The 13,604-nt window shown below is 39.1% G+C and overlaps 2 protein-coding genes across 2 annotated transcripts in view; one reads left to right on the plus strand and one right to left on the minus strand.

Annotated features, from left to right (window-relative positions):
* LOC134799999 (serine/threonine-protein kinase Tao) overlaps window positions 1-901 on the plus strand; it is a 37,697-nt gene extending 36,796 nt beyond the window's left edge. Inside the window, exon 21 of the mRNA XM_063772435.1 lies at window positions 690-901. Within this exon, the coding sequence (XP_063628505.1) occupies window positions 690-813 (124 nt within the window). The 3' untranslated portion in view covers window positions 814-901. The remainder of the gene's footprint in view (window positions 1-689) is intronic.
* Window positions 902-5,883: 4,982 nt separating this feature from the next.
* On the minus strand, window positions 5,884-10,373 carry LOC134799787 (protein NipSnap). Its single transcript, XM_063772198.1, has 6 exons — window positions 10,261-10,373; window positions 9,999-10,181; window positions 8,409-8,577; window positions 8,021-8,154; window positions 6,852-6,985; window positions 5,884-6,074 (listed from the first exon to the last, which is right to left on the minus strand). Exons 1-6 carry the CDS (start codon window positions 10,314-10,316, stop codon window positions 5,926-5,928), a joined length of 825 nt encoding a protein of 274 aa, XP_063628268.1. The 5' UTR covers window positions 10,317-10,373; the 3' UTR covers window positions 5,884-5,925.
* Window positions 10,374-13,604: the final 3,231 nt, after the last annotated feature.

Below are 13,604 nucleotides of genomic sequence, written 5' to 3' on the forward strand. Positions count from 1 at the left end.
ATTGTTGCAATACGTTACATGAATATGTCTGGTGAAGAAAGTTTGAACGGAGCATTTTTCCGTAAAAAGATATTAACGATTTAAGACTTTAGGTATTTACTTTAATTCTATTATTATTATTCTTTGGAAATTTATACAATACTTTTTATTTATTGATACTTTATCATACTGTAAAGTTTTTTCTGGCAGAGGAATTACTGCGGGGTCCACTACCTTCATTTACTACACTAAAAGGGGAACAAAAATTTGATTATTTTTGCGCTACGACGTACGGTTTAGGAGATACAGCATTATTAAAGTTTTTTTTGTTATATTTATTTTCTTTTTTGTTTTTTTTTTTTTTTTTTTTTAATATTAATTAAGGGTTTCTTACAGAGGAACGAACATTTTATTATTTTTGCGCTGCGACGCACGGTTTAGGAGATACAGCCCTATAACGATAAAAAAAAAAAAGAAATCGTACCATAAACCATAAACTGCCTATAGTTTTTTTTTAAAGCGGTGCGATAGTGTGTTATCACTTTAATGGCTGAATGCCACGATGGCCTAGGCCTTAAATTTTGTATGAAATTCCTTTACAGTTCTCTGGAGTTGTTCCGCCTTAAACTTGATACTTCGAAGCCTGATATAACGCCCGGAGTGACGACATTTCATTGCATGTTTGAGAAAAATCATTATTTTGCCCACAGCGCAATGGCGATCGCGGAGGGCAGCCGGGACGGGTTCGGCGACGAGGAGCAATCGCTGTCGGGCTCCATGCTCTCGCTCGCACACTCCAACTCCTCCGCCTCCTTCCCCGCCGGCTCGCTCTAACGGGACGATCGCGTCCCACACCCCACACCCCACCCCGCCCCATCCACACACACATGCTTTTGCCAGAAGCAAATGAGGTATCTTGTTGCCATTATATTTGTGTCGGCGCATATCAAACGTGAGTCCATAGAAGATATTGCATTTTGTAAGGATTTTTGTGCGTCTGATGTGCCCCGACACTTTCTTTGCCAAATTCTTCTGTCCTCGGACAGTTATTATTAGCGATGTGACAAATATTTTTATTTATAGTTTTATTGGCGGTCGTAGTAGGAGTTAATTGAGTCAGTGACGGCTGAAGGCCTATCGTTCTGTTTGCAGATCGTTTCGCGTATGTGCTTTTGGCAAGAGTATAGTAGATTCATATTCCCATTTTATTACTGAGACTGTCCAGCCCTCCCTAGGAAAGAGTATGGAAATGGTAATATCTATGTATAAAAATGACGATTCCAAATTGTTACGCTGTTATTTGGCAACGTTGCCGACACTTTGTTTGTGATTATGATGTTTTTTGTTATGTCTTCCAATTGTCGCAGTATTCGTAGTCGACGAGGATGGTTCGGGAGGGCATTTCCTATTCTACATTATTTAAGTTTATGCACTCCATAATTAAATAATTATATCTTAATAGATGCGACGACGCGGCTCCGGCTCAATAGGACAATCCGTTTATTCTAACACTAGTTTATAGCATGTTTAATATTACAGGTTTATTCGGTTTCTAATACTGTAAAGTTAGCGTGTACATCAGTGGTGTACTCTTACCTCTCGCCGGGGCCGCGGTGTGTGTGACGAGTGCCGACAAAATGCTGATATTTAAATTGTGCAGTCGTGTGAGAATGAAACGCTTTTATATTAGACATTTTACGCAGTAGGGCGGGTCCGTTGGTCTCCCGGGCGCGCTGTCACGACTGTTCATCAGACGAAGCGAGGTCCAGTGATACATGTACCACGTGATATCGACCTCCGCGGGCGACTCGGTGTTTTGAGTCCGTTATGTGAATAAAACCATTCGGAATATACCTATAAACGATCTCTTAGTCGTAAGAAAATTAATACTGTTTTCTTAAAATCAATTTTACTAGGATACGATTAGACCGTCCATCTATAAAAAGCAATATTTTTAAATGCGTCAGATCAACGGAGCCCGGCCTAGTAGAGGGCATGATTAAACTAAAAACTTAGTACTCCTGATCTACTTGTACGATACGTAGTTTACTAAGTTTACATAGTGGTTGAGGTAATTTTTGAATCTTATTACTCTGTGAAGAGTAAGAAAAATTCTAAAAATACCGTGAACATGTGAAATAATATTTTAAGGTAAAGTTTGTAGTCGGAGAGTCGTTGCGCTGATCGAAAGCTACGCTTGAAGTGTAGCCATGGCATTATTAGAAGACGTAGGCCACCCGAGCCCCGCCCGACCCAACGAACGGAAATAATATACAACACAACAAACAAACATTAGATAGTCAAAATTATAATGTTCATATCATTAGTTTTTACTTTAGGAACAATTTTTGCATGTAATTTATTGTAAGTTAAATTCTTTAACGATTGAACTGATATGCTTTTGCCTGAGTTAGTTTTATATCTAGGGATCTTTGTGACGGTGCGACTGGCATCGTGTTCGCTTTATTAGATTTTAATTGTTTAATGCTTTATTAAAACGTTACAAAAACGCAGGTGCTCAGCAAAGAATAGTGTAACCGACTGCCGATTGAGTTTGTAAATATAATAAAGTATTTATATGACGTTTGTACTGCGCAAGCACGCGTTTGCCTTACTGTAGTGGCTGAGGGCTCGGCGTTTGTATATAGAGAACAATAATATATGTGTAACTATTATACATAGTTGGTTACTTTTGTAAGGTGCGCGTGTGTGTACATTATATTGTGGAGGCGACGGGCCGAGCGGCCCGCTCTAGTGCTATTTTCTTTATTTAGTGTCCTAATAACTATTGTATTGTCAACTAAGCTTACCAGTCATGTATGTATAGACGATTGATATAATTAATTTAACGCCGATTTTAGTCATAAACATCCAAATTTAGTTTATGATATTTTAAATATATCTCGTTTTATTTTCTTCCCATATCGCTTGTAAACATCACATGGCGGAAACCACTTGTATTATTTTATGGAAGGTTAATTAGAAAATTTTACTCACGACCTAAGCGAAGTAGATATTTAATACTTAAAATGTTTGAGAAAGACTTGCAATATTTTAATCAAATTTCAGTGCACAACGCCGTAAACTTGTGGATCGAGTAATTAATACGTATGGCGTTGGGCACCCTAGAGAACTTTAATAACCTAGCCTCCCCTCCTGAACTGACCAAGTAAATGACAATAATCTCTAGACACAGCCTTACTCCACTCGTCATCCTGACTGTACATAAGAATAAGGCCAAATGTAATTAGAGATGGGATTCCGGACTCCGGACGAACCTCATTTAGTCACGTCAAAATTCGTCGTTTAAATTAAAATATAGCAAAAGTGAATAGCCGATCAATGCACAGCCACTTGGCCTCTGCTTTCCATACGTGATATATATAAGGATGCTAGGTCGTTATAGAGCGCGACTCAAGCCGTAAACACATTTGGAACCGAAGCACACCGGAATTGAACTGTAAGCTGTATTTTCGCTTTGGAGCAGTAGACCGGCAGATGTTAGGGACGTAGTGGCTCGCTGTTAGTGCTCAGCCGGAGTGCCATGCTACAAGGACCTTTTATACCCGATATTGACTTGACACACAAATTATTATTATTTATTTACATGACAAATGTGAAGTCGCGAAATTCTTGGTGCATCGGCGGAAGGCGTGAGTATAGTCGCGTAGGCTCTTTCCTGTTCAACCTCCCACCCTTAGCTGTTCTCAAATTAGATGTTTATCATCCTTCAACCCTCACGACTTTCAACAAATTACTAAATATTACGATATAGAAGTACCAAACTCGTAGTTAGCGATCACGTATTATTATGTACATTGTAACAAAATGATTTTTTATATTTTACCATTGTATAGTCGTTTATCTTATCACCGATAGGTAGTTAGCAATATTTGACAGAGGTGAAACAAGGTGGGCGCGGCCGCGGCCGGCGCCGGCCGTTGTTGATTTCATTTTATTTTTTGTTATATATTTAAATAACACAATCGACTTGTAGTTTTAATAATTATTATCATTATAATTATTATTATATTGTAATATAATCTTATTAATGAAAAAATCAAACTGAAAATAAAAAATAATAGAAAGAAATTAAAATGTGTACTTATTTTTATTCCTTTTCTTCGCCGTATCTGCAAAAAAATGTATGAAAAACAACAATGGATTCGTCAAAAAGACGTTTAATAGTATTGACAAATAATATTTTACAATGGCTTAGATAAATATACAAAAAAAAAGGTTTGCATCTATTATCTAATAAAAAGTAATTGTGCTTAGAGTAAATAAAGAGCAAGGATTTCATTTACAGTAACTAGTAATTGCACTTAAACGTAATCTATATCTTATAAAAATAAAATGCAAACTGCATTCCTGACTCATAATTTCATTATAACTTCAGGATATTTTCGTCAGTACGGTGTTTAGAATATTTACACAGAATGGAACATCGTTAGAACAGTTTGAACAATCTTAGATATTGTAGAAGTAGTCAGTTTTTAGTGCGTATTGTTATAGTATAAAAATAGGGTCGAAATCGCTCGAGTATTTACAACAGAATCCTTAGGACTAGCCACACTCGTTTAGTTTCAAATGCATCAGAAAATGGAATAACGTTTAGGCTCCAAAATGATAGCAATTCATATTAGTTCGCAAATTTGTTAACTATTTGTGTTTATGTTAGTACTTTGCTTACTAACATTAGATTTTTAGCTTATACGTATAACGTAAATAAGTAGTATTAGTAAGACTCAAAACTACAAGTCTATCAAAATAGCTGTTGGTAAATACCCAGAGAATTAGAAACATGTAAATATTTTCTCAATTCAGAGGGCTATTTTTGCCAGAGATGCCTTGCTATGCTTTTTCGAGCGAAAAAAGTATCGACACAACAGTTTTTCTGTTCTATCAGATCATGTTTCATGATCTTCAATTTTGAACAACTGAACTGTTCGTTCGCGTTAAGAATGCAATAAAATCATCATTGTCCGCCGGCCTACCAAAGCTCGTTAATCTATCAAATCGTTCCTAATTAAAAAGTATGCCTTCAACTGGTCACTGTGAACTTGACTTTCTAATGATTTGATTGGGTACGGATGTGGTAAGACCGGCGGACAATGATGATTTTACTGCAATCTTAACGCGTACGAACTATAATCCAGAATTATGGTCAGTATTATAGTTTCACTAGGTGGCGCTGGCAGTGTATGCTCTTAACTCTTCTGAATGCTGTTTATAATGATACCAGTATTTGTTACCTAAAGTTCTACATAATATATCAAGATGTTCGTAGGTAATAAGTAATAACAATGGAGGTTGCACTTAGAACTAAATTTTGAGGCTGAGCTTATTAAGCTATGTTACTTTCCTCTCTTTGGAGTTAATGCTACGAATTTCACAGCTAATGTATTGCCGAACAGCGCCATCTAGTTCAGCTGTTCCTTTTGTTCTTAGACTTTATTAAGGGGTGGTGGTCTTCCACCTGTCAAATTTCTTTGTCCAATGTAATTGCCTCTCACTCTCTCATTAAAGCAAAATGTGAGACGCAATATTGGACAAAGAAAGTCATATTTCCTCGCCCTAAATTTTATTTTACGTGCAACCTCCAATATTTTTGATCTAGGTATATCTTTACATGCATGTTCGTAAGGGCTGATTTAGACGATGCGAGAACTCGCATGCGAGTTTTATTACATTGCCGGTTTTGATCGGTCAGTTAAATTGGACGTAACCAACAGCCCGCGATGTAACTAAAATCGCATGCGAGTTCGCGCGCCGTCTAAGGGCTGGTTTAGACGGCGCGTGAACTCGCATTGGATTTTAGTTACATTGCAGAATGTTGGTTACGTCCAATTTAACCGACCGATCAAAGACCGCAATGTAATGAAACTCGCATGTGACTTCTCGCACCGTCTAAATAATGAGCCCTAAATATCAGGTCGTAGGGCGTTACTGGGTGGGCGAGAACTCCGTGGGCTCCAGGATGCGGCAGTGCATCTCGCGGATGAGCGGCACGGTGTAGGCGACGCACTCGTCCCAGCCCGGGTTGCGCCAGGTGCGGTCGCGAGTTTCACGTCGCGCTTGGAGGTCCTTGTAGCCTGAGAGTGGTACATCATTGTTAATTTAGGGAGCGTGGGTGGACTGTAGGTTTTAAATTAGCATGGGATAATTTGTGAAAGCCGAAGTTACAATATATATCCTTAATAGGCCGGGTCCACAAAGAACGAGCCGCCTCGCGAGGAAATTGCCGCGCCAAGTAGCTCGATCTGTGGAGACGTGCCTCGGGTGAAGCAAACGCACTCGCGGCCGCAATACCTCGGACGAGGCACGTCTCCAAGACTCGTTCTGTGTGGACCCGGCCTATTGACTCTTTGTTGCTGACTGTACTAACTGACAATATACCCACGCTTAAAGGGGCCCACTGATTAACAGTCCGCCGGACGGTATCGGCCTGTCAGTTGTTCGGAACTGTCAAAATTTTGTTCTAACTGACAGGCCGAAACCGTCCGGCGGACCCGTACCCGTATTGATTTCAACAGCGGTGTAAACTCCTTATCAAGGAAAATATTTACAATTCTGAAGCTGTAACTACAGTCATCAAACCGCTACTGACTATAGTCTGTATCTTTAGGTATTTAAAAAAGAGTAAACAAAATCTACCTTCAAATGGCTCCTTAAGCTAGTTGAGGGTAGATGAAAACATTACACGATCAAATTATGTAGACTAAAGTCAGGTCGTTTAGTTAGAGATCCAGGCGGTTTTGTAATTGGCCGGTTAACCAATAAATGTTATAACTACCCGAAAATGTACCAATTGTTTGTTTACTTTTATGTAATTACCTAAAGATACAGACTATGGGTTACATTACACTTACACCAAATATGATGAACATTGTAAAGCCTTCCGATCTGTGAGAAGTATCCAGCGAAGGCCTCGTTCTGCGCGCGCCTGAAGGACAGACCGCGAGCCCAGTTGTTGCCCCATTCGATCATGGTGCCTGGCTTCAAGCTGTTAAATAAAACATAAATTTGTTGAGTGTGTACAGTCAAGTGTAAAAATATGGGTGCACTCATACTCAAAAATATGTCCCATAGCACTTATGTCAGCGAATTAAGAACTATGGGACATATTTTTGAGGAAGTTGTTTACACCCATATTTTTACACTCGACTATATAAGGCAGCCCAACCATCAGCGGCGGATTTGCCCCAAGCAAGGGCGTATTTACCCTAGGGCCATCCGGGCCATGGCCCGGGGCGCCAACCTCCAGGGGCGGCATATGCCAACCCCCAGGGGCGGCATGCATTTTGTTTTTCTGCCTTGACTTCTGGGGCGGCGAAACGTATTGGCCCGGGGCGCCAAATTTCAAAATACGCCCCTGGCCCCAAGGCCCAGTAGGCCCGGGCCTAGGGCGGCAAGTCATCAGGGGCGGCAGTCTATGCGATGGGTGCTGAGAAAGGGGCGGCTAGTAGTTCTTACAGAGCCTGGGGCCTAGGGCGGCAGACTGCAAATCCGCCACTGCCAGCCATGGAAGATATCTTTACGGTACAGGAAGAAACACAAGTGTCTAACGGGTGAGGTATTCAAAATGACACATACTCTTATTTTCGTAACAATAACTTTGTTCAAATTATTTTGATCACCTGACCCTTGGCTACTTCTGCAGCTCTAACCCTACATAAACTTGAAATAAATTGAACGGATGAGAAATGTGTAGAGACCTGCCCGAACAATAATTAGAACTTAGCAGCTAATCAGACTATCGATTATTTAAATGAACTTTATAGTACATTACACACCCAGGGCGGTGAATTCGTGAATCCCCAGATCGCATATTTATGGCCCTCACCATCGGTTCGTGCCACAAACACCTGCGATCTGGGGCTTTAAGAATTACCGCCCGTGGTTTGTCTAAAGTTTCACGTCTTGCCTTGGCCAGGAAGTGAGATTTTCTCCTCGCGTAGCGGGCAGAAAATCCCACTTACGGCCTAGGGTGACGTAAAAGACATTCATGTTCTTTAATAGTATTGTGTAGTTACAGTACCTGTAAGACCGTATTTCATAGATGTTGCTGGACTCGCGAGGCTCTCCTGAGGGCCAAAAGCTGAAGGCGAGCAAGTACTGCAAATGCCTCGAGCGGACGTAGCCACCACGTTCTTTTTCCAATGCCGAGTATTCCTGAGCGAATGTAAAGCAAGTTAGATTTTACAATTACAAGATTTTGTTTTTAGTTCATTGTGGAACTTTTCTTGTAAAGACAGAAGGCCCACCAACAATCAGTGTTGCCATGGACAGTAAGCTGAACAAATATCTATGCAGGGGCGTCACTTAGCTGTGTAGTGATTTTCAGTCTAATATCTAATACCTTGGCTTAACAATGTTAAAGTAACTTTCTAACAAAACAGAACTTCCTGTAAACCAAAATGACTTACAGGGGACTCCTTGAATAAAATCTTTGCTTTGTCTATCTTCTCGAAGCCTCCAGTGTAACGCCAGAGGTGCAGCGCCTGGTCCATGTCTCCGACAGACACCGTCCATGATCCAACCAACTCGCATCCTAGCTCTTCCTTGTGAGAGTGGACAAACTCTGATGAAGTTTTGCTATAACACATATTTTAGATTACACAGGTATGGTTCTATGGTTGTCATCAGATATATTGGAGTGGCAATAACAAGGCGTTCAAAAATACAGTCTGATAAAAAAGAGTAGTCGTCCCGTTTTCTTATATAAATTGGTTTGAAAGGGACAACACTACAGTATTGCCACTTTTTAATTTCTACTCTTTTTTGTCAGACTATATCTTCATTTGCATTTGCCTTTATTATCAATAATCATGATAAAGTACATGTTGAGATATTTTTGAGCACCTTCACTGCTTAGATATATCTAATGGTATCTGTACTGATGAAATTACTTATTGTTACATAGGGTAATTGCGTCAGTTTTCCGTCCGGTGTCAGTTTCCGTCCACTTGACGGATTAGTAAATAACAGATTTCATTTATAATTTGCTACTTGCGAAGCATAATTTGTATGTATATAGATAAATTGTTTAGATATTAAGGATGCAATAAGTCCAAATTTGTGCAGCAATGAAGGTTTAAATATTCAAATTTCGTCAAGTGGACGGAAACTGACACCAGACGAAAACTAGCACAATGACCCTACATAGTTATCAAATTGTACACGAACTTGTGGGTATGTTTGTTATAATGTGTTATAACTCATTGGCATAGGCATAAGGTTTAAGAATTTAATAGCTAAAACCTGATATGTTTATGAACCATAATTTACACAGTTAACTGGCATTTGTCAATGTTGTTTGCAATGATATAAGGTTTAGGTTTACCAATAGCCAATTAAGAGTGTTGCTTGTAGAACTTAAAACATTATGCTATTATCATCCATAGCTTGCTAATTATTGCAGTTAGAGCCAGTACTACTGGCCCAGTACAAAGCCACTCTGCACCAAATTGGCAAGTAACAGACAAGTGTCACCATAATAATAAAATACAATTGGTGTTCCACATTCTGGATGGTTATTTAATTATTAAAAAAAAAATTGCATACATGCATATTTTTCTATCAGTACAGGATTTTCCAAAGTGGCATTTGATCTAATATACTCTTTGGTGCCAGCACATTAATTATAAAATAAAATTAACAAAAAAGATTTGTCAAAACATACTGTCTAAAAATAGAACACTTTCTTTCGTGTTTGTATTTGTTTGCATACTGAAACAAGTGACTACAAATTAAAACATTTGATTTAACAAACACATTTAGCTGTGATTGTTTTATGGCTACATGGTATTTACATGGTGTAGCTATGTGATATTGGACCGTAAAGGTCAAGTATCTATTGATAACATAATGGTAAACAATTTAGCGCGTTATCGCCGCTGCTGATCTAATAATATAGTATGTTCTATTTGCAGAATGTTGCATAACAGCACTATCTCTTTGTTGCTAACGGCCAGTATACTACTTTTACTTATGTAAGATAGGTGGGGCATACGTACTAGTTCTTCAAATATTTATCTACACTGTCCGGTCTAATGTTGTGCGTATGAAGCGCATATACAATCTCCTTGTCACTTAGCATACGACTGTGAGACTCCTTCGTAGGCTCTATCTTCCGCACCAATAGCTTGGACAGCCAGCCATCTTCAGCATTTAGTTTTGCTCCACTGGTAGTGATCAATCTACAAAAATAACTTTCACTATACACAGATGTTCCAAATATAAACCGGGCCATTTGACATGGGCAATAGCGGAAAATACCTTGCATTCTTCGGAAGTGCTGAACCCAAACTTAAAATCCTATTTACAGAATTCATTTTGAAGTAAATATGTCTTACTCCGAAGACGACAACCCGGACTTCGACTTTCAGGAGGCGGCCAGGCTGACGCAACTAGGAACAAAAATAAGTTTTGTATGGAAAATAGTGACCTAACCATAGCCAATAAAGCAAAACAAAACGTCAGTGCTACTTAGCTGTCAAGTCAACTTAGTCAACTGTCAGCCATATTGCTTTGCTTGTCATGGCGCCTTGCATGTATTACTCGCGTATTTCTTGGAGTTTAATTTTCAAAATCCTTTACCATTTTTAAATACAATCAAATGTGATAAAAACATATAGTGACTTCATAGATTTTGTGTAAATGCCACCGAAAATCAGAGCCTTTAAATGCGAAATATGTGGCAATCTCTACACTCGCGATGTTCCCGAAAAAAGGAAATTCATGGCGAAATTCCCGTTGGATGAAGACCGGTAAGTATTGCTTTAGATACTTTTAGCTTTATTTTGGTGTAAACACACCAAAACACATCGAAAATTTGATATTTCATATCCTTTTCATTGTCAACTAGGGATGTACTACAAGTATCGATAACTTCAGCTTTGTTTGTTTATCAATGTAAATAATATAGTAAGATGAGTGAAATTTCCTGTTAGAATTTGACCAAGAAAAGTCTGCAGCGATTTTGATAGCCCACGCGGTGCAAGTGTTATTTCTACGTCATAATTTCAAAGACGTTTGACGTTTAAAATAAACACATGCACTGCGTGGGCAAGGTATCAAAATCGCTGCAGACTTTTCATGGTCTAGCTCTATCTTGCATGCGATATGACTATAATTAATTCTCCGAAAATTTTCCCAGATCTATATCTTCCTTACAGAAACAGAAACAGTCACATAACTTCCCATTTTACAAGCTTTTATTTGCCTTCACCTGTCCCGTAGTCTGTCAAATCTTCGAGCTGATCTGATGATGGAGACAGGAGGTGGCCATAGGAACTCTGTGATGAAACAACGCGACCTAATTGTGTTAGGGGTTTTTAGAATTGTCTCGATGAGTATTAGTTGTCTGTCGTAAGAAAAGTACAGTCAGCGATAAAAGCTTGTACCAAAAATGAAATTTTTGCCAAAAACTTATTTAGAATCTTCCTTTCACGCTACATTTTGCTTGCAAACTGTAATTATATAACACATTTAAATGTTTTCAGGTGCAAGCAGTGGGTCAAAATAATTGGGAACGAAGACCTGGTATATCTTCCCATAGAAAAGTTACATGAATTAAAATTTGTATGCGCAGACCATTTCGAAAAAAAGCTTTTAATAAAAAAACAATCAACTTAAAACGTCTGCCATCTGCCATACCTTCAAAAAATTTAAAAGCTGATCCACTTCCTGATGAAATGCTGCTTAATTTTCCTTGTCATGTTTATTCGAAAAGGAACATTCCTACGAATCTCGACCCTCTGGCGATCGGTGACAATGAAGTTTATTCACTACCCCAAGTAGAAGCCATCGCTGGGCCTAGTAACTCGGGTAAGTTTTAAACCTTTATTTGACAGTTATACCTACCTCTTTTAGATGAGATGAGTGATTTTAATTATATTTTTACACTAATTTTTACAGAATCATTCATGTCTGGACAGCAGCTGCCATCTCAAACCATACCATTAAAAAAGCTTGAAGCTATTCCAATCGCTGATGAAACTCTGCTGAATTTTTCCAATAATGCTTATTCAACATTGTTGATAAAAGGAATGACAATGAAGTTTCACTACCTCAAGTAGAAGCTATCGCTGGGCCTAGTAACTCGGGTAATTTTTAAACCTTTATTTGACAGTTATAACTTAAGTATACCTCTTTTGGATGAGTAAAGGATTTTTATTATATTTTTACACTTTTAATATTTACAGATTCATTCATGCCTGGACAGCAGCTGCCATCTCAAGCCATGACATTACAAAAGCTTGAAGCTATTCCAATCACTGATGAAACTCAGCTGAATTTTTCCAATAATGCTTATTCAAACATTGTTGATAAAAGGAATGACAATGAAGTTTCACTACCTCAAGTAGAAGCTATCGCTGGGCCTAGTAACTCGGGTAAGTTTTAGCTTGTATTTGACAGCTAAATCTCTTGAAACGTTTTCCATTAACATATATCTAAGGACGGGCCTTAGGGCACTATGAATGGTGCTAGTGCTAGTTCAGCAGTGTACCTCACGAATTATAGCCAATAGTGCAGTCTAACGCAACTAGTTGCAACCAATCGCGCGCGCTTGATGCGAACTCATCAACCAATCGCAGTTGGTTGATTGTTGACTGCACGATTGGCTCGAATTCGTGTCCGTGACACAGCTGTACTGGTGGCACATTCTTGTTGCCCGTAAGGCCTATCCTACGTTTTCAGTAGAGTCTGGCTATTGAAATATTACACAAAGTTTTGGCGGGAAATTCATGTTGGAAAGTGTCTTCGTAAACTAAAAGAATCTTGTAACTGCATAAGCGCACGTGGAACAAGTTTAAATGTTTGAATAAATAAAGAGCTTTTGTTCGCGTGCGTGATGCCGTCACGGTTTCTGGTATATCATATGATAGTAGAGATTTTGAAATGTGTGTAGCGTGTGTACAAGGTAAGGCAACTAGGGTCCCCTTTCCTAAGAAATCTCTCAACAGGGCTAAAGAGGTCCTGGGCTTAGTCGCTACCATCTCCCTCATTCAGCGGTGCGAGGTATTTCTTGCTTTTCATAGACGACTATTCTAGAAAGACGTTTGTGTACTTTATAACTAAAAAAGGTGAAGTATTTGATAGGTTCAAAGAGTTTAAAGCTTTAGTGGAGAACCAGACAGGTAAAAAGATAAAATCGCTACGTAGCGACAACGGAGGATAATTCACAAGTTCTGCTTTTCAGGCGTATCTCAAGAGCAATGGCATCGTGCATCAAACCACTGTTCCTGGCTCCGCTGCTCAGAACGGGGTCGCTGAACGCGCGAACAGGACCGTGATGTGGGCTGCAAGATGCATGCTGCAAGATGCGGGCCTAAGCAACGTATTCTGGGCGGACGCCGTTAACATGGTCAAAAACCTCTGTCCTACGAAAGCTGTACTGGGGAGCACTCCTGAAGAAATGTGGAGTGGGAAAAAGGTATCTCTAAGTCATTTACGTATCTTTGGTTCTGTGGCTTATGCGATGACTTTGAAGCGTTCAAAATTAGATCCGAAAGGCAAAAAGTACATTTTTGTTGGGTATTGTCAACATACAAAGGGTTATAGACTCTTATAATAGTGACGGAAATATAATAATGTGATTTATTTTTAGAACCGGCTCC

Source organism: Cydia splendana, chromosome 19, assembly GCF_910591565.1.
Source record: "Cydia splendana chromosome 19, ilCydSple1.2, whole genome shotgun sequence".
Lineage (NCBI taxonomy): Eukaryota > Metazoa > Arthropoda > Insecta > Lepidoptera > Tortricidae > Cydia > Cydia splendana.

Bases quoted from the DNA above. Each gene is read 5' to 3' on its own strand.
- LOC134799787 (XM_063772198.1), bottom strand. From the start codon at position 10,316: ATGAATTCTGTAAATAGGATTTTAAGTTTGGGTTCAGCACTTCCGAAG. The intron at 8,578-9,998 runs GTACGTATGCCC...TATGTGTTATAG, and splicing joins GATAAATATTTGAAGAACTA to CAAAACTTCATCAGAGTTTG. The intron at 6,075-6,851 runs GTAAGTGTAATG...TACCACTCTCAG, and splicing joins CAATGTTCATCATATTTGGT to GCTACAAGGACCTCCAAGCG.